Genomic DNA, 22,323 nt, shown 5'->3' with positions numbered 1-22,323 from the left:
TGATTGGTTTTGTGAGAATGATTTAGCTAGTTGGCCATTATTCCACTGACATGCTATCATCTTATTCTTGTGTTATTATGCAGTCAATGTGTTTGCTAGTATCTGACAGGTCCCGCAGTGTGGAGAAATAACTGTTTAGAGAAGCTGTTTGCTGGGAATGCTTAAGAATGACTGGATTTTCTGGCTTTTTGCAAAACAGAAAATTAACTTGCAAGTCATAACACCAGGAGGAAGTGTGCTGTCATTCCCTCTCTCACCTCTGACCCATGAGAGCAGTTCAGTGATGACCAAACACGGACATGCCACCTAATTAATTTAGCCAATGAATGGCTACTGTTCTCTGCAAGTCCAAAATGTCACTGTCATTATCTCTCTCATTATCGGCCACAAAAAGCAGTGCAAGAAGCTGTTGTGTGTATTTTAGGGTGCACTTGTTAAGAACCTGTAGTCCTAAGGTGACTGTCTGTGCATCTAGATTAGCTTTGATTTCCTGTCATTGAGCATCACAGGGATAAAGCAGTAATGGTCGCATAATGGAACACTTTGTCTGTACACAGTAGACAAAACGAGCAGATGTAGAAAAAAAAAACAAATATTGAAAACAGATAATATTTAAAGGAAGCAAATGGTGATATGGATAAGCACAGACTGAAACACTGTTAAGAAATTCTACCTATTATAGGTTAAAAATCATGAAGGTCATTGCAAACCACTATTATACCCATGTATCCATATATCGGCTCTCTGCCTGCGCCACCAAAACATCCTCCTTGTTCCGTTGCCTGCATCAAAACTTTGCACTTTATCCATATTTGAAATGTCATTCTAATTAAAAAAAAAATTAATCATTTACTCATTGCTTTATTTAATTATTGCTTATTTGCTCATTATTTTGTTGCCATGGGACACAGGGAGTTTTCAGAATGTCAGAGTTGAGACAGCATAAAAATTATAATAAAAATATTCCATACTATTTGTCCGCTCTGTATTCTCAATCTTCTGATGGCTTGTGATGGCTTTGGGTGAGGAAAAGGTCCACATTTAAGTTCTTTATGCTATTCACCATTCACCGTAATACTCAAATCCCACACACCTTTAATTTAAACATTCAAATGTGCTTCCTCAACAAGTGTCAGTAATGTCAGATGCCTTTGGCTCTCACGTGTTTTGTGACCAATTGCGACATTCTAATGTTTGGATGTGTAGTTTTATATGGTCTGGCTTCAGAGGACTTTAAAAGTAATTCAAATGAATTATGCTGTACATTAAAAGTACTCTTTTGTCATTTGTTATAGAATAAATGATTGTGACAGCATGTGATCTGCTTGTAAAGGAAACCCATTTAAAGCAGTTAGACTAAAGTGTAACAGTTACAATAAAACTAACACATAGACTTAAGTTTCTATTTAGTTTCTTTAAAGTATTTACCAGTCACTTATAAAAACCATTCTGTGCAACATGGCCTCAATTCTCAGACCTCAGAGTCATAAGAATGCATGCTATTGAGTCTTGTGCTTTTGAAAATAAAGGCTGACTCTACAAATGAGCAAAATATTTTTTATATAGTGAGGCCCAATGTCCAATATCAGACGATAGCCCTCTTAATTTAATTTATTCAGCTTGCCTTTGATTCATGTTTGTTAAGGGAAGAGGCAACTACTATAAACTATTAGTCACCTTTTTATAGCCTTGCTTTTTCAAATACGGCTCAAAATAGAACATAAAATGATGGAATTTTTCAAGTCATTGGACTGTATTTGTAAGACAAACCGTTTAGCAACATCACTCCTCGTGTATCACATTCACATGGTTAATTGTCTCTTGTAGAGTTTAGTGAGTAGTACTCAAGCTATCTGGTTGTTGGACATCTTGTCACATCTCCTCCCACACTGTCCAGACCTTTTCTAATAACCAAAGCACATGATTAAGCAAATGAGTATTCTAATTACTGATTGTGATGTTTCTGTGAAAACGTTTGATCAGGATCAGTGGTTATGCTGTCAAAAATTTGAGACATAAAATTTGAACCATTGCACATTTGACATGTAATTAATGCTCTAAAGCTTTTGAAGCAATGTTTCCTTGTCCATCCAATGTACTACGTTCAAATCTCTTTTTAAAGGTTAAAATAATCATATTTTCAACTGTTCATCTAAAATAAAATCGGTCACTGGTTGTCATCATGGTAAGAGATACAGAGAGAATGGCACAAGATGAATAATGCAGAAATAATATTATTAAATATAAAACGTCATTATAATGCTAAATTAAAAACCAGAATGCAAAGTTTAGATAAATTAGAAGGCAGGCAAATGAGTCATGAATGTAAAATAGAGGAATGAACGTATTTCTGAGTTGCATTTAGAATCAGGAGTATTCCTTCGAAAAACTCCATAAAATAACGTTTATGGTAGATGTTCTTTAAAAGTGCATATTTGAAATGTGACCAATTATTCAGAAGCAAGAAAACCTCTCTTGAAAGGAAATTCATTACTGCTAAAGTCATAGCTATTCTATATGGAAAAATACCTTCTTTGAAAATATAGGGCATGGATAACACTCATACTCGGTAACAGGGTAAAAAAATCCATTACAGATATTTTAGGATAATTTCTGAACTACACATAAATACACGCTTGTTGGCCCAGATTTTAATAGTTCTGTTGCCAAGACAACGAGGGAGTATGTGCTATGAATTTCATTTGATTGCGTGGTGTTTAAATATTTTAACTTTGGAAATGTGTACAAACAAGTTTTAAGGATGTACTATACAAGACAACTTAGAAATACAGATTTAAGTGTACCATGTACATGCCCATAGTTTTCAGTTCTGGAGCGAGTCAAGGAATAAACTTAAAATATACTGTTTGAATGGAAAGAGTAAGAGTTGACCCACCTTGACTTACATCTTATAAAACTCTCAGATGGTTGTCTGAGATCTGTAGCCATTCATACGGTCTATCAGGGAACGGGGGATACAATAGTAACCTAGACGTTCTCGTTCTGTCTCTCACTCGACGTTGTGTCGATTGTAGTGACACAAGGGGTCCCTATTCAATAGCGCCACCTACACTGAACCGTGTTACGTGATCTGCTGATGCTGGTGCAGCAAGTTGTAGCGTGCCAAGGAGCATAGGCATCAAACTGCACGTAACCTTCCCCAACGCCCCACTAAGACGTCATATTATTTTTGTTAGGTTCCCGGCATCCGAGCAAGGTTTTCCATTGAGGAGTGGGAACCCGCGCCAGCCACGGCCTGTTCCCATTCTATGTTTCTCCTCATAGAGTGTTAGATGTGGCTGGGGTCATCTAGCTATAACATGCATCGGGGAAGGTGTTCTTTTCCAGTCCTATTCTTTCAGGGGGAAAAGACCCAGCGGAGACCACATCCTGCCCAGGCTGGTGAGGTGGAAATGTGGCAAATACGTCACATGGGCCTGTTAAACATGGCAAAAATGGAAGTGGCACGGTGGTAGGTCATGCCTAAGGAGAGAGGAGCTCTACAAACTAGGGAGACGCGGGTCCATGGCAGGGGGACCGTACCATGGAAAAAACATCACAGGGAGTTACCGTGATAACCGGCACCTATGGAGGACCTATTCCAGTACAGAGTAACAGTTCTTTAAGTGCCTTGGCATGGTGAGTTCGCAGGAGGGCCGTGGCATGCAGAGCGCAAGTGGCCCATCCGGTGGCACTGTGGGCTTTGGACGCTACAGGCCTCGGAGGGGAGTACTGGCGATCCATAGATGCTCGCATGCGGGATAGATTAAAGCCACGTGAGGAAAAAGGAAGAACTTGCACGCACGTTTTAAACCCTCGCACGCATGATTGACACTTGCGCACAATAGTAAATTGCCGCACAAGGAAACGGGAAGACCGCTGACAGCACACACACGACAATTACCCAAAGTCTCAGGCTCTATCTAATCTCATCTTCTGCTTTAGAAACTTTTATTTTTGGTAGTCGTGGGGTGGGCTTAGCTCTTTTGATTGTAAACTAAAATTTAATTGTTTATTTACTCTTTTGCGGAAAGGGTAATTAAACAATTTATATATTATTATTATAATTATTTTTATTATTGTATGCACATCAACAGAAAGGCATTGATACCTGAAAGATTTACAAACAAAGACCAAGATTACAATTCAATTTACACATCACATTCTCCACAATATACCAAACAATAATTTACAAAAAATAAGTAAATAAGTATAATTAACAAAAATAAATATAAATTAGGGGAGTAGGAGATTTACAAAACCAATCCTTCAACAAAGAATACACATATTTTGCTTTGGGATGTTTCATCCCACTCAATGTCTCTAAATACAGTGAAAATTCCTCTTTAAAAGTAAGTAATACATTTGTGTATGTAAAATTTCAACAAAATCAATAAATTATTAATAACATAAAATATATTTTTAATAAACCAAATGTAACAATTTCCCATGAAATTATCAGACTTGCAGGTATTTTTTGTTGCATCCAGCTAATCATCAAATCATCTAGCTAAGCATTTAATCATCGAGAATGGGATACTTTTAATAATTTGATCCTACACTTTAGGGCAGCATCATATATTGTATTTAACAAAAAAAATTTGAGATTCATTATATTCCCAAAGTTATCCATATGTTCAATGACCATATGCCTTTTTGCCACCACTCATCAAACAAAGAGGTTCTGCAAGGGTTTAAAACGCGCATGCAAGTTCTTCCTTTTTCCTCGAGTGGCTTTAATCTATCGTGCAAGCGAGCGTCAATAACGCGCACGTGGGTTAATAGCGTTGAAATGCCTTCATACTTTTTGTGCAGCAGCATGTCTTACACTTTGGCTAATTTTGCAGGGCCAGCATGTCCACATGCTAACTCTGTATTGAGGCTATTTGCATTTTCTAGCAGTAGCAAGTCTCAGTGCACTCTCTGCATTAGCAGCAGAGTAGCAGATCTAGTCAGCCAACACCAATATCCTTTCAAAACTGTATATCATACCCACATTAACATGCTAAATCAAAAGTGGTCATCATATTCCAACTCTTTAGAAGGCATATGGAAATCTTGACGTCTGTTGTGTGTTCATGAGCACCATGAGAGACGCTTCTTCACAGTAGCTTGCATTTTTTAACACTAAAAACAAGTTTTCTTGTGAACATGCATGCCACCGTGGACAAGCTTTTCTCCTGAACTCATGAAGACACAACAGACGTCAACATTTTCACTGAAAAATGACATAAAGGGATAGTTACCCCAAAAAAGGTTATTATTTACTCAACCTCATGATATCCCAGATGTAAATTACTTTCTTTCCTCAGCAGAACACAATTGAAGAAATATTCTTAAATATCTTAGCTCAGTAAGTCCTTAAAATGCAAGTGTATGGTTATCCTTTATGCTGTTTATACATTTATGCTGACTGTCTGTGATTTTTGGAGCTTCATAAATCCACAGACCTACTGAGCTAAGATATTTTTCTATTTTTCTTAAAACGTGTTCAGTAGAAGAAAGAAAGTACAGACCTGGGATACTATGAGGGTAAGTAAATAATGGTTTCAGTTATAAAAAAAAAAAAAACACTGAAACAAAAATCACATTAACACACATTAATGTATTTGTAAGTGGGTTTTGGGGGGGCTTAAATTCTGGGAAATTGTATGAATGCATGAATAAAACCCATAGACACTGGCAAGTTCTTTAACAATAATTTTGTTATTTTTCTTCTTTCAGTCTGCCCATTATGGTTTAACACGTCAAATTGATCAAATAAAAAAATAAAAATCGAGGTTGAAAATCCCTTCATTTTTGAGTGAACAAACCCTTTAAGTTGTTTGTTTCAGCAGGAGAGACTCTCAAAGCCTCCAGTTTGAAATTTAGCTTCTCAGATGCACCATACAATTACACATGCAGTGATAATGATCTGTTATGACACACTGGTCAAACAGACATTTGAATAGATTATATTAGTGTTTAATATAATCACTAGTTCGTTTCCACAAAAAGACCACTTGGCTTAGTCAGAGCCTTCTTGCTCATCACCTTGATGACAAAAACGGCATTTGTATTACACATTTCCCATAATAAATTACACAAATACTGAGCACAAGAGAGAGAAAATAAAAAGAAATTCAAGCATTCTCCTTACTTAAAGAATAAATGTCCCGAAAATCAATAACACAGATGAAAATGAGTAAAAGAAAGGCGGCATTAAATGATCAGCAATTCTGTTGCATCTTGTGCCACTCGAAAGAGCATAATCAGTCAGAGGCCGTAACTAATTATGCTCTTTGGATTCAAACCCTGTCAGCTATTACAGATCGCTAGAGGGATTCCATTCCCATAGTCTTTATCAAAGTGGCACTGCTCCCCAGTGACCAAGTCTACCCTTGTCTCAAGACATTTCATCATACCAATTTAAAACCCCCAAGTGAAGAATTGGAAATAATAATAAGGGCACTTTTGCCCTAGAAAAATACAGTATTCTTCAATCAAATAACAAGTGGTACACTGAATTCTGATTAGCGATGAGTGACTGTTTGATTTATGTCTCTTTGTTGGTAAGGTGAAGTCTGTACATGTGGAGTTGCACTTTGTAACAGGCATTACAGCAGTATAGCTACAGAAGAAAATTACAGAGCTGTTTTACACTGTATTGTGTTTGCTTCAGGGTCTTTCCTGAGACATCTTAATGCACATGTTGAAAAGATTTAACATGTGTCACCTCGAAAAATAACCCTACATGCATGCATGAAATGTAACACAATCTCCATGTGATTTGTACTTTGGTGACAATTACAAGGTTAGAAAACAAATCTTCACTTAATCATGCAACATATGTGTAAATGTATCTTTACCGAATCTTATTTCCAATCTCTTGGGAATGGGATGTATTCCAATACGTTTCTAAATTATGCTTCTAATTTGCAAACTCTATATTATAATTTTTTCTATGTACAAAGATGCGTAATGTAGCTACACCATGTGTATGTTACAAAGACTGTATCTTCTACATGTTATTTACAATTTCTTGGGATACATTTGAATACGTTTCTAAATCGTCCATCTAAACCACAAAATTGATAGTATCCTCTTGTCCATGTGCAAAGATACACATAGATATAATCTGCTCTCAGGCTTCATTCTACATAATTTACCAGGTTCATATTCTACTTCGGTGCATGCATCTACATCACTATCAGTGCAACTCAATGCAACTGTTCAGGCACAGCATTAGTAATGCACATGCAAAGATCTTAAAATATCTATTCTTTTGAGAGTTTCCATGTGTCAAAGTATAGATGTGGATGAGAAAATAACACTGCACCTTCACTCTCTCTTTAATTCTCTCTCTTGCAGTGAAGTGTGTGCATTTACCACAATGTGGAGGAGGGGTCTCCATAAATGAGGGGGAGTGAGGGAGGGAACAGGAGAGGAACAGAGGGATAGAGACATGGAGAAGCAGATTTGCACTGAGAGTGAGAGGAGATGAAGTGCTTTTAAATTCCGCAAGAGCCACTACCTTGTCTGGAGAATAGGAGCTTCTCAATATTACAATGTCTCTGGGCTGTGGATATACAGACATGGTTCATCCGGTGAGCTGGTAAGTCAACGCAACTGATTTAAATACTCACACTCGCCAGAAATGAAGGTGTTATGTGGACGCTCTGGTATTTGCCGTTTGTACACACTCTGACATTTCCCTAGTCACCTCACTTCAGGAATAGTCCTTGATGAATGTTTAAATTTATATGATGACCTTGTAAAGCATTGGCTGTGTTTTGACATATACAGTATATAGAATTATTGAATCTTAAATCTTAATACTACAACAGGAATTTATATTTCATTTGTGATTGTACACGTAATGCTTCTTTGGGTTAGGTTGTTTTTTCCTGTAATTAATCTATACACTTGTTTTGTGTATTGTATTTTGTGAAAGACTACTTAAATGCATCACAGCATTTCATAATACCTTTTAATGATATTTAAATTAATTCTTTGCAAGAATGAAAGTCTGTTACCCCACATGATGCAGTTTCGTGCACTGAGATGTTTTTATTTGGCAGTTCATAAAAGTTGTACTTAATTAATTTGAAATGGCAAATCTGTTTGAAAGGGATAAAAGACACATGTGGTTCTACACTGCCTGGCCAAAAAAAAAGTTGCATACCCTAATATTTCGTTATAGCTTTGATTATGACACACATTCGTCATGGCATTGTGTCGGCAACATTATGCAATGTTGAAACGTTTATTTCCATCCAGAGTTGCATTCTTTTTTGGCTGAGATCTTGTATTGATGACGGAAGAGTCTAACCACTCTGTAAAGTCTTCTCCAGCACATCCCAAAGACTTTAAATGGGGTTAAGGTCAGGACACCGTGGTGGCCAATTCATGTGTGAAAATGATTCATTGAGCCCAATGAATCTTGGCATTTTCATCCTGGAATATACCTGCGCCATCAGGGAAGAAAAAAAATCCATTGATGGGATAACTTGGTCATTCAGTACATTCTGGACACATATGCAAGACGGGGGCACCGCTTAATGCACTCCCCTTCTTACCCTGACACGCCCATTGCTTTGGAAAATGGTAAATCTGGACTCATCAGACCACATGACCCTTTTCCATTGCTCCACAGTCCAATGTTTATGCTCCCTAGCAAATTCAAGTAATTTCTTTTCTGATTAGCCTCACTAACAAGTGACATTCTTGTGGCCACACAGCTGTTTAGTCCCAATCCTGTAAGTTATCACCACATTGTGCATGAGGAAATGCTCTAACTTTCGCTGTTAAACATAAACATGAGTTCTACTGTCGATTTTTTATAATGTGACTTAACCAAGCATTTTAGTGATCTCCGATCACGATCATTCAAGATTGTTTTCCGACAACATTTCTTCTGTAAAGCAGATGATTCACCACTATCCTTCCAGGTTTTAATTATGTGTTGGACAGTCCCAATTCCAGTGATTTCAACTATCTCTTTAGTTGTTTTCTTTGCTTGATGCAGGCCAATATATATATATATATCACCTTTTCTCCCACTTTAAAATTCCCAATTCCCACTACTTAATAGATCCTCTTGGTGGCGGAGGACAAGCTGCCTCTGCTTCTGAGACAGTCAATCCACGCATCTTATCATGTGGCTTGTTGTGTATGACACCGCGGAGACTCCCAGCATGTGGAGGCTCATGCTACTCTCCGCGATCCACTCACTAATTACCACGTGCCCCATTGAGAGCGAGAACCACTAATCATGACCACGAGGATGTCACCCCATGTGACTCTAACCTCCCTAGCAACCGGGAAAATTTGTTTGCTTAGGAGACCTGGCTTGAGTCACTCAAACCCTGGATTCGAACTCGTGACTCCATGGGTGGTAGTCAGCATCAATACTCTCTGAGCTACCCAGGCCCCCGCAGGCCAATCATTTGCCCCTTCTGAAACACAGTAACATAACCATAGGATACATCTTCCGACATGGTTGTTTAAGAAATGCGAAGCTACTCACCGCATCAGTTAGGGTTAAAAGAATTGTTGCCAGCTGAAACTTATTAATCACTGTAATAATGATCCAATCATAGGCTCTTAAGTATCTGCTTATTTAAATCCAAACGACAACTTCATTTTTGACCAGGCAGTGTATGTGATGCAGTTTTCCTCACAGTTTCTGACAAATGACAAAACAGATCCTCTGCATGACTGTTGACACAGGGAACAGTTTAATACTCCTTCTTTCTGAAGTACACTTGATGATTGATGAACAGATGATTGTTCACTAATAAAGATGCCGAAGAAAGGCAGACCCCAAAAGGCAGAGGGTAAGATGCATCAAATAAAATTTTGTTAGATAAATATATATATATATACAGCATTTGTCAGGCTGCAATTGGTTTAAATGCATTGGGGTCAAAAAGTTTAACATAAAATGTGCTTCATGTGGTAACATCTAAAGGAACTGATTTTATTCAATTTAAAAAAAAATATTATTTAACATCGCTGAATCAACCTGAATATATTAGATTACACCTACAAATGTAATTTTAAGGGTTAAATCAGGTGGAAACAGCTCTTTAAAGGAATAGTTCACCAAAACAATTTAAATTAAGTTTACTCAGCAGAACTCAAAGATTTTTTTACAATAATATTTCAGCTCTGAAGGTCCATACAATGAAATAAAATGGTGGCCAGAACTCTGAAGGTCAAAATATCACATAAAGGCAGCATAAAAATAATCCTTAAAACTCCAGAAATGTAATCAGTCTTCCAATCGTTTTTGGTGAGAACAAAACAAAATATTACTCCTTTGTCACTGTACATCTTGCCATTGCAGTCTCCAGGCACGATCATGATTTCAAGATCGATTACTCTTCCTTGTGCTGATGCAGGCACAGAGCGCTAGATGGCATTATAGGAAGTGTAATCGAGCTTGAAATCTTGAACGCCAAGTAGACAGCTGTCAAGATTTATAGTGAAAAAGCAGTTACATTTTGGTTCTCATAATAAAACCCATTGGATTGTTTCAGAAGACATTGATTAAACCACTGGAGTTATATGGATTACTTTTATGCTGCCTTTATGTGATAGTTGGACTTTCGTAGTTCTGGACACCATTCAGTTGAACTGTATGAACTTACAGTGTTGGACAACCAGGGTGGACATTGCCTGCTCGGGAGACCGCGCCTCTACCTTCATCGCCCGGAGGGCGAGATCGGTTGCTTCTGTGATTATGCCTCCATGAGGGATAAAGGCTGACTGCAGAGGATCGTGCGGGAGAGAGAGATCGTTTACAGAGGCATAATTAGCCTAATACGGGACCGGGTGTGTAGGATCACGACCCGGCCCTGCCCTCCACCCTGCCACAGTCCCCTACCAATTGCACATCATATAGGCCTATTTCACTGCTTAACAGAGATGCTAAGATTATCGCTAAAGTAATGGCTAGAAGACTGGAACAGTACTTCCGACTGTTATCAATCCAGATCAGAATGGTTTTGTGAAAAACCGTCAAGCCTTTTTATAACGTCAGAAGGATGTTGAATTTGATACATTCGAGATCACACCCCTCAATTTCTGGTATAAAGTATTGGACACCAAACATTGCATTGTAATGTATGCTGATGACACCCTTTTACTTCTAACAGACTTAAATAACTAAATTCTTAATCTGAATAACTTAACTGACACATTCAGAAAATGTTCAGGCTTTAAAGTAAATGAAACAAAATCCTCTATCATGTTTATGAGTAAGCAGGAGCGAATAAATCCAGTGATGAACCACCCTTTCAATAATGCAGTAAATAGATATAAATATCTTGGTATCACCATTACCCCAACAATCAAAGATTTAGTATCCTGTAACTATGATCATTTAATTTACTCAGTAACCGAATCAATGAATAGTTGGTCATCAATGTCAATCTCCCTTTTAGGACGTATAAATGTAATCAAGATGAATATACTACCAAAGTTTTTATATCTATTTCAATCTATATAAATACCCATCTCAAACTGATTCAATATAATTGGATTATGAGAACTTATGTTACTCTGGATAGACTGAATAAGATGAACCCAAATATTCCTGACAGCTGTGTTAAATGCAATGTCTAAAAGGGCACCTTATTTCACTGTCTGTGGGATTGTCCTGAGATACTAAAGTTCTGGAAGGAAGTTATAAAATGCACTTCTCAGATGACATTGAATCCAGTACCCGACTGTCCTATACTTTGTATTCTTAATTTGTATCCAAAGGATTGTATGTTAAACAGCAAAGAGAGGAAATTGACTGACTTATGTTTAGTACAGGCTAGACACTTGATTTCTCTTTGTTGGAAAGATGTCAAGAGCCCTTCTATTGGTCGCTGGCTGAAAGAACTATCAGTATGTCTTGTCCTTGAAAAGTTAACATACACATTGAAAAAGAAATCAGCCAAATGATTTCAAGAGATCTGGAATCCCTTTCTTGCATTCTTGGAGAACTGTGAAGTTGAGGAAACTCTGGAAACTTGAAGGTGATACATCCCTAATTGTCGAGACCTTAACCATGTGATGCTAATCTGTGTATGATTATGTAATGTTGTTCTAATTTTTTTTTTATTTAACAATTTTTTTGGGGGGTTGGGAGTGGATTCCTTTATATTAAATCCGTTAAATCTATTATAATATAATTTTGTAAAGTGTTAAAACTCAATAAATACATGTCTTTATATTAAAAAAAAGAAGTGTTTATATGAAGCAGAGTAAGATAATAAAAATGAGAGAGGCTCTTGAAGTTTCTTCTGAGAAATAAAAAAATGCTTTTGAGATCACTTCTCATAATAGCCAATACACATCTACTACCAAATAATTGTTTTGAAGAAATTGAAATCTGTTGACTTCCACTCTTTCTTTCCCACATTTACTCTCCTTTTCCTTTTCTTTCCCTGATTTCCTCTTCTTTCTCCACTCAATCTTACCTATAAAGGCTTTGTGGAAGCTAGAAAATAATAATGTGTCCAGGAGAGCTTACATCTCACAGTAAATGGCTTCCTGTTCATCTACCCCAATTTAGTACTATGAAGGTCTTGTTAAATATCAAGTCACTCTCTGTGTTCCTGCTTCGCTGTCTGGAATAAATCATCTGACACCAACTGATCTTACAGCTTAGAAAACTTAAACAAACAAAACAATCAGTAAATGTGAATGATATTGTCTCTGTAGGGATAGAAGATATCATGATGAATATCTGTCTGCCAATTAAGGCCTTATAAAATGTGTTCAAATTTTTGCATGGAGCAGATTAGTAATGATTTTCATGCACATTTCTTTTTTAATTATCAGCTGATTATTTCACTCCAAGGGTATGCACTTTGTCAGGCTCTTAGGGAGTACTGCACTACATTTATTAGTCCAATTCCCTTAAAAAAAAAAGCTCCCTAAAGCTCTTGATTTCCTTGCTGTAAAACCCTTTGTAATTCAGGTGGGTATGTGTTGCTCTTCCATAATTCAACCTGCATTATTTTTACTCAAATTGTAGTTAGCATACTGCATGTAAACCAGAGACATCAAAATCTATCAATGTTATAACCATATTGTATTTAGTGCATCATCAAATAGGCAGATGTTTTATAATTCCTGACACAAACAGGTATCATTAACTCCATGTGCTTGTTAATAGAAAAGATAAAGTGTAAGATATTTTTTGTTCCCACAGCCTGATCAATATTTGAGGTGAAGAAATCAATGTTGACTGTTTCTGAGCAACACCTATTGGGAAGCACTCTGGGATTGACTGCTGGTAGGCAATTCCATTCCTTGCAATTTGCTGGGTTTATCCAACAGCAAAATGCCAACATTATCCTGTAATAATCAAATGTATTTAATTCCATTCAACTCCAACTCATGCCTAATTCTGTTGTGTTAAGTGACTTTGTGCAAAGATCTCTCATCAGTACAAAATAAATTTGTGCATTTTCATTTTGATTATCTCTCGAACAGAATGAGCTCTTGATAACTTGCGTACCTAAACAAATGCAATCATAACCTTTTTGCCTCTGAAGAGGTTATCATTGCATTCAGTGATTATATTAGGTAAGACTCCATTTCATCCTTCCATCCTCTTTGTAGTTGTACTAGCTTTCATGATCTTTGTGATTGCCATGTACTTTTTTCACGTTCATCAAAATAACTTCTTGAGTCTGAACCTCCTCATTTTTTCGCTCAGTGCGGGTCTAGCTATGCAGCTTATCAAAGGTTTTATGTCTCATTCTGATCACTCTGTGATCATACCATCATGTGATCAGCTTCATCTTTTAGAACTTGAAAAACAATTCAGATCTTCACAAGTTCTTATATTTTGAATTTGCTAACTTAGATCCACTGAATAGATTAATTGGCCATCAATAATGCACCCTTACTATGTAATACCCTGTCTACACTGTACAAGATAGATGACAGATTAAGGCTGTCTACACTGGAGGCTTCAAAGTGAACATGTAGCTAACATGGACCTATCAGCTGTAAGCTCAAGGCTAGACTTGAGCAATGGTTAAATGGGTGAACAACCTGTATCCTACAGTACTTTTTTTCGAAAGAAATACTTTGGAATAAAAATATTCTTATTATATAATTATTGATATATAATGTTATTATTGCCACAATTGTGTTTACAAATGGTTAGAACATCACAAACTGGCTTTGACAGGGTGTAAGGGATAATATTAAGCCAGCCAGCAATTTTTGCTAAACAGACCCTAACAGGGTGATCAGGATGATCATCTGACACAAAGCTGTGTTTATTGCCTACACAGAGGTGTCAATGGTGAAATATAGCTGTCATTACACAAAAATACTGAACCGTTCAATGCTACAATTGACCAGAATCAAGTATTCCAGAAAGCTTTGTAATAATGTTATTTCAATTTATGGAATCATTCAGGTTCCAAATATTTTACAAGATTCCATAGATTTCTGAGATTTGCAATAAATTTTACATCATGGCCCGTATCTTTAATGTTCTTAGTGAAAGTACTTCAGCACCATACTGTCTAAATCTAAGCACAAACCACTTCAGTGTCTCATAATTCATGACCTTTTGCAGGGCTGCAGAACTTCACATCTTAAAATGTCAGATCACGAGGACTTAAGTAAAGCCACGGGACACTGGAACGCCTCCGAGAGCTACCAGCTCAACCCAGCCAGTGTCATTGTCTCTGTGGTCTTCTCACTCATCTTCCTTCTGGGGACCATTGGGAACAGCCTGGTACTGGCTGTTCTCCTCAGAAGTGGGCAAGTCGGATACAACACCACTAATCTGTTCATCCTCAACCTCAGCGTTGCTGATTTCTTTTTCATTATCTTCTGTGTGCCTTTCCAAGCCACCATCTACTCTCTGGAGGGTTGGGTGTTCGGGTCCTTCATGTGCAAGGTGGTTCACTTCTTCATCAACCTCACCATGTATGCTAGCAGCTTCACCCTGGCTGCGGTCTCGGTTGACAGGTACATTGCATATAAATTACATTAATCCTGTCAAGTGAAGTTCACTCTAGATATAATCACCTCATGGCTTACCTTAATGCACCATCTCTAATGTAGGCCCATGAGGTTTAAGATGACAGCCTCAAAGAGAACTTAGCAGTAATTTAATTGGTCAGGGCCAGGATTGTAATTTCATTAAATGGATTTGCTGGACACAAGGAAGTCTTGCGAATTGCATCGGTTAAGGTTGGAGTTTAACTAGATAAATGTCAGGAAGATGTTATCTCCACCCATCCATTTCTTTAATGAAACACCTCTACAAACAAGCAGCCATTTTTTCATCTCTTTACAATGAAACATTGAAAAAAAGAAAGGTTCAGCACCCACGCTTATTCACTTACTGGTATTTCAAAAATAAGGTAATTTTTCACGCGATGTTAGCTAAAACTGTGTTAGGTTGATGGCCTTGTCTATTTTAACATCAGGGTTGACCTAAAGCAGCTTCCACCTTGACGAGTTGGACTCGTGAGCTAATTTAGAGCTGACTGCATGGGCAGCAGAGAAATCCAGAGCCAGCCAACCTTTTTCTGAAATAAAAGCATAAATGTAACAATGCCACTCATGAGCAACAGTACCACTGCCCTCCATCACCACTGAAAGTGTTTACCTTTAGGAAAAAAAGCACATTAATTTGATGGTTACCCACTCTGTGAAAAATGGTGTAGGGCTCAGAGGAGAATGAGAATCCCCACTGGCAATTACCTCTCCACTAGGTAGAAAGACACATTCATCTTGTGCAGTGAAACATAGTTGCTGCATTGATCATGTGGCATTTACCAGTATCCCTTCAGGTCAAACTTGAATTTCAGGAAGCAGTACTCCGATTTTGGTGAACAAATAAAATTTCCTGTACTTCGTGGACATGACTAAAGAGGTAATATCTCAAGGTATCATATCGCAACTGGCTTTGACAACTCTTTTTAATTGGTGCATTTCCTCTTTTGCAGGTATTTGGCCATTCGTTACCCCCTGCGCTCCAGAGAATTGCGAACGCCATGCAACGCAGTAGTTGCAATGGTAGTAATTTGGGGACTGTCTCTTGTTTTTGCTGGGCCTTACTTGAGTTATTACGACCTCATCGATTTTGAAAACAGCAATGTGTGTGTGCCTGGCTGGGAGGAACATAACCGTAAAGTCCTGGACACCTGCACTTTCATTTTCGGCTATGTCATCCCAGTGCTTATCGTAAGCCTGTCCTATACACGCACCATCAAGTACCTCTGGACAGCCGTTGATCCTCTGGATGGCATGTCTGAGTCGAAACGAGCCAAGCGCAAAGTCACCAAAATGATCATCATAGTCACAGTGCTCTTTTGTATCTGTTGGCTACCATACCATGTGGTCATTTTGTGCTACCTCTATGGAGACTTCCCCTTCAACCAGACCACGTATGCTTTTAGGCTGCTGTCCCACTGCATGGCCTATGCAAACTCCTGCCTCAACCCGATTGTTTACGCCTTGGTGTCGAAACACTTTCGCAAGGGCTTTAAGAAGGTGTTCAGCTGCATCCTCAGCAAAAAGGGACGTAATAAGGTGCATGTGGTCCATGTGGCGAACACTGTTCCTGGCTTTGAAGCTGGCTCCACTGAAGTGTCTCAGATGAATGAAGAAAATGCCAGGCAGAACGAGAGTGAAACGGTCAACCAACCACTAAAGGAGTCGCAGGACACAACTATGACTATAACGTTACCCTTCCAGAACCAGCCCTGAAAATACGGAGAATGGCTAATGATTCCTTACAGAAAGCCTTATTAAAAACTCAAACAGAGCCAGTGGATTGCAGCTGCTTTAATCAACATCACATTGGTTTTTCATTGACTGAGCAATTAAGGACAGCAGAGACCTTATTTATTTAAGATTAAAATCTCTTAATTTTGTTCCTGTACAAAAATACTCCTTTTGGTTTTGCTTGGTTCTTTTTGGTATTAATGCAGGAATTAGTCTGATTTATGAGCACTTATTTAGGCAATAAGCTGCATTGTTTGTTTGGTTTTATGGAAGTGTTACCTTTGAAGCATGATTCAATTTAATGCTGTGATGACTATTCTCCTGTGAAAATTTGTTACCAATTATCATGCATAACACACTTTAATATGTTAAGAGCCTTGTATCTTTATTTGAGCAAAGCTTTGTATTTCCTACAATGCTTCAGAATATGATTATGATGCTCAGCTTAGCTTAACAAGCACTTTTAAAAATATGCTTTCTTTAAGTGTGTTCTTGCTCTTACTTCTATTTCTAGGCCATGTTATTTTATGCTCTTTAAGAATGTCTAGAAACTTGTTTATCATTAAGTTTTATATCAATAACACTTCATATTTCACAGTATTGCTTAGTAATCCTTCTCCAACCTTTATGTCATACAACAGTCATGTAACAGTCATATTAACTGCAGTCATTATATCATACCATAGTCATCTATGGTTCTTGTGCTGCCTTAACTTTATGAATTTATTTCAATCAGTATGTATAATGTACTGTAGCTACACAGCAATCAGTATATTGGAAGTTTGGATTTAAATTTCAATAAAATGTGCATTAATATTCCTCTTGGACCAGTGTATTACTTTAAATCATGCTAATAAATATGGAGATAAAATGACCTCAAATAAGTTCAGCATTAGCCTGAGTAAATTTACAGCCTAAAGCCAGCCTTTGGGAGATTTTTCATGGTAGATCAAACATTTCCCCTGAGGTTGTGAGATAGTGAGGCTGCAGTATTAAGTCAGAGCGATTAAAGTTTAATGTCTTGCATTTAATCTCCAAAAAATAAAACAACTTTAAGCCAAAGAAGAGGGGAAAAACACTGTTACATGCATTTAAAAAAAAAGGCCAAGATATACTCCCTCCTTTTCTTAAAAAAAAAAAGCAAAAATCTGGGTTACAGAGAGGCACTTACAATGGAAGTGAATGGGGGCTAAGTATTGAACGTTAAAATACTCACTGTTTCAAAAGTATAGCCACAAGACGTAAACAATATGCATGTTAACATAATTTTAGCCAGAAGGACTGTAATTTCCACACGAAAGGCGGCGTTCTCGCCCTTCACCGAAGTGAAGCAGATGCAGCTGAACCGGGGCGGGCATCTGGAGAACTGAATCGCATAGCCGAGTCGGATGGTCCTGGACAGCCAACACAATGGTTTGGAAAGCTCTAGCTATGCATCCAATCTCCGGGCGAGGAGCACTAAGGGGACAAATGACGTACCTGGGGCCCACGTCGAGGAGCCTCGCTTCATCCCGAGGTGGCTGCGCTGAGGGGAACCTCGAAGCTCTTCCTTCTTGGGTTGTCTGACTCAGGGGTGCTTAGAAACCTTCTTCTGGGTCTTAACGCCAGGCTGTAAGGCGGGGGGTCGTCAGCTTCCTGCGGGGGGGCTCTACGCCGGGGCCGAGGACTCGTGGACTGGTGGACTTGCAGGAGGGTCATGAAATGCAGGGCAGAGGCGGCCTATCCAGCGGTGCTGTAGGCTTTATCCACCTGAGGAATCGCAACCGCCTTATCCACCTGAGGAATCGAGGCATATCCCTCGGCTGCCCCACTGTCGAGAGGTAGGAGATAACAACCACACCCAGAAACGTCTAGGTTACGTATGTAACCTCCATTCCCCGATGGAGGGAACGAGACGTTGTGTCAGAGAAGCGACACTAGGGGTCTCTCTTGAGCGCCGATATTCACCTCTGAACTATGAAAAAAGGCCAATGAGAGTTGGCAACCAGTATTTGCATGTCCCGCCCCCGGACATACAGGTATTTAAGCGGCGCGAATACGGGAGTTCATTCAGGATTTTGCTGAGGAGCCGGAAATGGTCCGGCCACAACAGGGGCTCGGCTCAGCGCGTGGCAGGGGAGACACAACATCTCGTTCCCTCCATCGGGGAACGGAGGTTACATACTTAACCTAGACGTTCCCCTTCTGTCGCTCTCTCCACGCTTGTGTCAGAGAAGCGACACTAGGGGTCCACTTAAAAGAGCCATGCGCTGAGCCGTGTAACGTGATCCGCTGATACAGGAGCGAGCAGGTATTCCTACGTGCAGAACGACCAACTGTATCAGGCTGCACGCACTCTTCCCCAATGCCCCATTTAAGCCATCAGTATTCCTTATCTTTACCCTGGAGGGGGAACAAGGTGATGGCCGCCAACATGGGAACGGGCCAGCCTGGCTGGGCCTCTTTCTCTCTATGTTTCTCGCATAGCGCAACTACGGCCGGGGCCCTTACAGGCATTGAGGGAAGGGGGTCTTAGCCCTTATTAGGGCGGAGAAGACCCTGCGGAGGCCACACTTACCCGGGAGGGGAGGCAAATTTTGAGTGGCAAATACATCGCATGGCCTATACTTAGGTCTTATGCGGAACAGTAGTGCAGTGGTAGATCCAGCCTCGCAGAGGCGGGAAGCATACAGCACGGCACCCGAGGCAGCTGTAACTGCCTAAGGAAAACACGGAGTCAACTCTCGTGAGGGGACAGAACCGTGGTTTTACACACAGGGGGAGTCCGAACAGGAGGCCTTACCTGTGGTGCACCTATACCAGTACAGGGTAGCTAGTGGTACCCACAGTGGTTTGGGTCGACGAGTTCCTCCGCAGAACTGCGACCCACGAGGGCTAGGGAGGAGTCAACCAGTGTCCCAAACCTGGGATCTCCTGGGAAAGAAGGCGCACTGTTTCCCTGGTTAGGGGAAGGCGCTGGGTGCAAGCGATTCACCCGGTCAGATCGTGGACGTGCCACCGAAGTTCTCACGGGCTCGGTACCTGAGAGAACACAGGACGATACTGACTCAACTCGGAGATTGTAGAATCTCGCAAAAGTGTTAGGTGTTGCCCAGCCCGCTGCTCTACAAATGTCTGCTAGGGCAATGCCCCTAGCCAGTGCCCACGAGGACGCAACACTCCTGGTGGAGTGGGCTCGACCCGCAAAGGGGGCACGGCCTGAGTGTGATAAGCCAGGGAAATGGCGCCGACAACCCAGTGGGCGTAGTCTCTGCTTGGAGACAGCATTCCCTTTCTGCTGTTCCCCAAAGCAGACAAAGAGCTGCTCAGAGCGCCTGGTGCTCTGTGTGCAGTCCAGGTAAATACGTAAGGCACGTACTGGACACAGCAGTGAAAGGGCTGGGTCTGCCTCCTCCCGGGCAGCGCTTGCAGGTTCACCACCTGATCCCTGAAGGGTGTGGTAGGAACCTTGGGCACGTAGTCCGGTCAGCGGTCTTAGGATCACGAAAGTGTCCGCCGGACCGAACTCCAGGCAAGCGCTGCTAACAGAGAACGCATGCAGGTCCCCGACCCTCTTGATGGAAGCGAAGCGATCAGCAGGGCGGTCTTGAGAGAGAGGGCCCTGAGTCCAACTGAGTCAAGCTGCTCGAAGGGTGGTCTCCGGAGTCCCATAAGGATCGACCGAGAGATCCCAGGAGGGAAAAAGGTTAGGCCGAGGGAGTCATCCTCCGGCACCTTTTAGGAACCTGACGATTAAGTCGCGGCTTACCAAGAGACTTGCCATCTACCAGCAGTCAGTGGTGGGCCGCGATAGCGCAACATACACCTTGAGGGTGGAGGGGACAGCCTCCTCTCCAGCCTCTCCTGAAGAAACACGAGCACTGACCTAACTGCGCACTTCTGCGGTCTTCGGCTCGGAAGAACACCAGTCCATCTAACAGACGCCACTTCAGGACGTAAAGATGCCTGGTCGAAGGGGCTCTGGCTTGGTTAATAGTGTCTATGACGGCCGAAGGTAGGCCGGCTAGATCCTCCGCGTCCCGTCCAGGGACCAGACGTGGAGATTCCAGAGGTCTGGATGCGGATGCCAGAGCGTGCCCCGTCCCTGAGAAAGAAGGTCCTTCCTTCCCTGGAATTCGCCAGGGAGGGGCTGTCATGAGGAGCATGAAATACGAAAACCACGTCCGGTTGGGCCAGTAGGGGGCCACCAGAGTGACTTTCTCCTTGTCCTCCCTGACCTTGCATAGCACCTGTGCAAGAAGGCTCACTGGGGGAAAAGCGTACTTGCGCTGCCCCGCGGGCCAGCTGTGCGCCAGAGCATCTGTCCCAAGGGGAGCTCGAAGGGGTCCGTGAGGCAGGGGGCGTACACTTCCTGCGGTTTGCTCGACGCCGAAAGTGTTTCGACGCCTCAATCCCGTGGGAAGAAGGAGCGACGCGGGGGGCGGCTGGAGTGGCTTGCTTACGGTTGTAAGCAAGCCGCGACCGCAACGTTGTCATGGTCATGTTCTCGCAATGAGAACATGAACCATCCACAAACGCAGCCTCAGAGTGATCACTGCCCAGACACACGAGACAACGCCTGTGGCCGTCGGAAGCGGAGAGTACTCTACCGCATCCAGGAACAACACAGGGGCGGAAAGGCATCTTTATAAAGACGCGTCCTTAAAAGGACGCTCAACGCCGCTGTGTTTTTTGCTCTTTTAGAGGAAATTACTCTTTTAAATAAAATCACTCTTTTATGAATGAAAGAACTCGTGAGAGATCTTTCTTATCTGCAACTGTCGACGCGCCAGGGCAGGAAGTGCACAGCCGTGCAAACAGGAGAAAGCCGCTGTTGTGCGCCGTAGAATCCAACAGCATGCAGCAGAGGATAGCAGGAACTCGGTGTGTAAAACGCAGCAGTCTGCAAACACGACCATCGGCTCCGAAGAAATTTTCTGAATGAACTCCCGTATTTGCGCCGCTTAAATACCCGTATGTCCGGGGCGGGACATGCAAATCCTGGTTGCCAACTCTCATTGGCCTTTTTTCATAGTTCAGAGGTGAATATCGGCGCTCAAGAGAGACCCCTAGTGTTGCTTCTCTGACACAACGTGGAGAGAGCGACAGAAGGGGAACTACACAAAGATGGAGGGGCATCTGTAAAAAGACGTGTCTTTAGAAAGACGTTCACGTCAATGTGTTTGCTCAATTAGAGGAAATATACACTTTTTGCAGTTTTTGCAACTTTTAAGCTGTTGAAACGCCCAGGGGCATACTCTGCAGCAACCGCTGCAGAAGGAGAGAAAGCCGCTGAAATGCACCATATATCCAACACCATATATATAACCTTCTTTCGAGGTGAATGGACCGGCAGAGAAGTACAGCTATCTGCTGAATAAACTGCTCGCTCCGATGAACAAATCTGAATGAGTGGTTGCGAGCCAGCTCCATTTATACCCGTATGTCGGGGGGAGTAGCATGCAAATTCCACACGCCAATTCTCATTGGCCTTTTCTCAAAGATGATGTTTGGGGCTCCCATGAGTGACCCCCAGTGTCAAACCATCGACACAATGTCGTGTGAGTGACAGATAGGGAACCAGGGTTTACCAATATACTG

The 22,323-nt window shown here is 41.0% G+C and overlaps 1 protein-coding gene across 1 annotated transcript; it reads left to right on the top strand.

Annotated features, from left to right (window-relative positions):
• The first annotated feature begins 7,452 nt into the window (after positions 1–7,452).
• LOC127647981 (galanin receptor 2b-like) lies at positions 7,453–17,404 on the top strand. Its single transcript, XM_052132526.1, has 4 exons — positions 7,453–7,594; positions 13,193–13,276; positions 14,579–14,976; positions 15,963–17,404. The coding sequence occupies exons 3-4, from the start codon at positions 14,603–14,605 to the stop codon at positions 16,723–16,725; spliced, it is 1,137 nt and encodes a 378-aa protein (XP_051988486.1). The 5' UTR covers positions 7,453–7,594; positions 13,193–13,276; positions 14,579–14,602; the 3' UTR covers positions 16,726–17,404.
• The last annotated feature ends 4,919 nt before the right edge of the window (positions 17,405–22,323 follow it).

Source organism: Xyrauchen texanus, chromosome 8 (genome assembly GCF_025860055.1).
Source record: "Xyrauchen texanus isolate HMW12.3.18 chromosome 8, RBS_HiC_50CHRs, whole genome shotgun sequence".
Lineage (NCBI taxonomy): Eukaryota > Metazoa > Chordata > Actinopteri > Cypriniformes > Catostomidae > Xyrauchen > Xyrauchen texanus.
The sequence above is the reverse complement of the archived record's forward strand: the minus strand, read 5'-3'. Positions and strand labels throughout refer to the sequence as shown.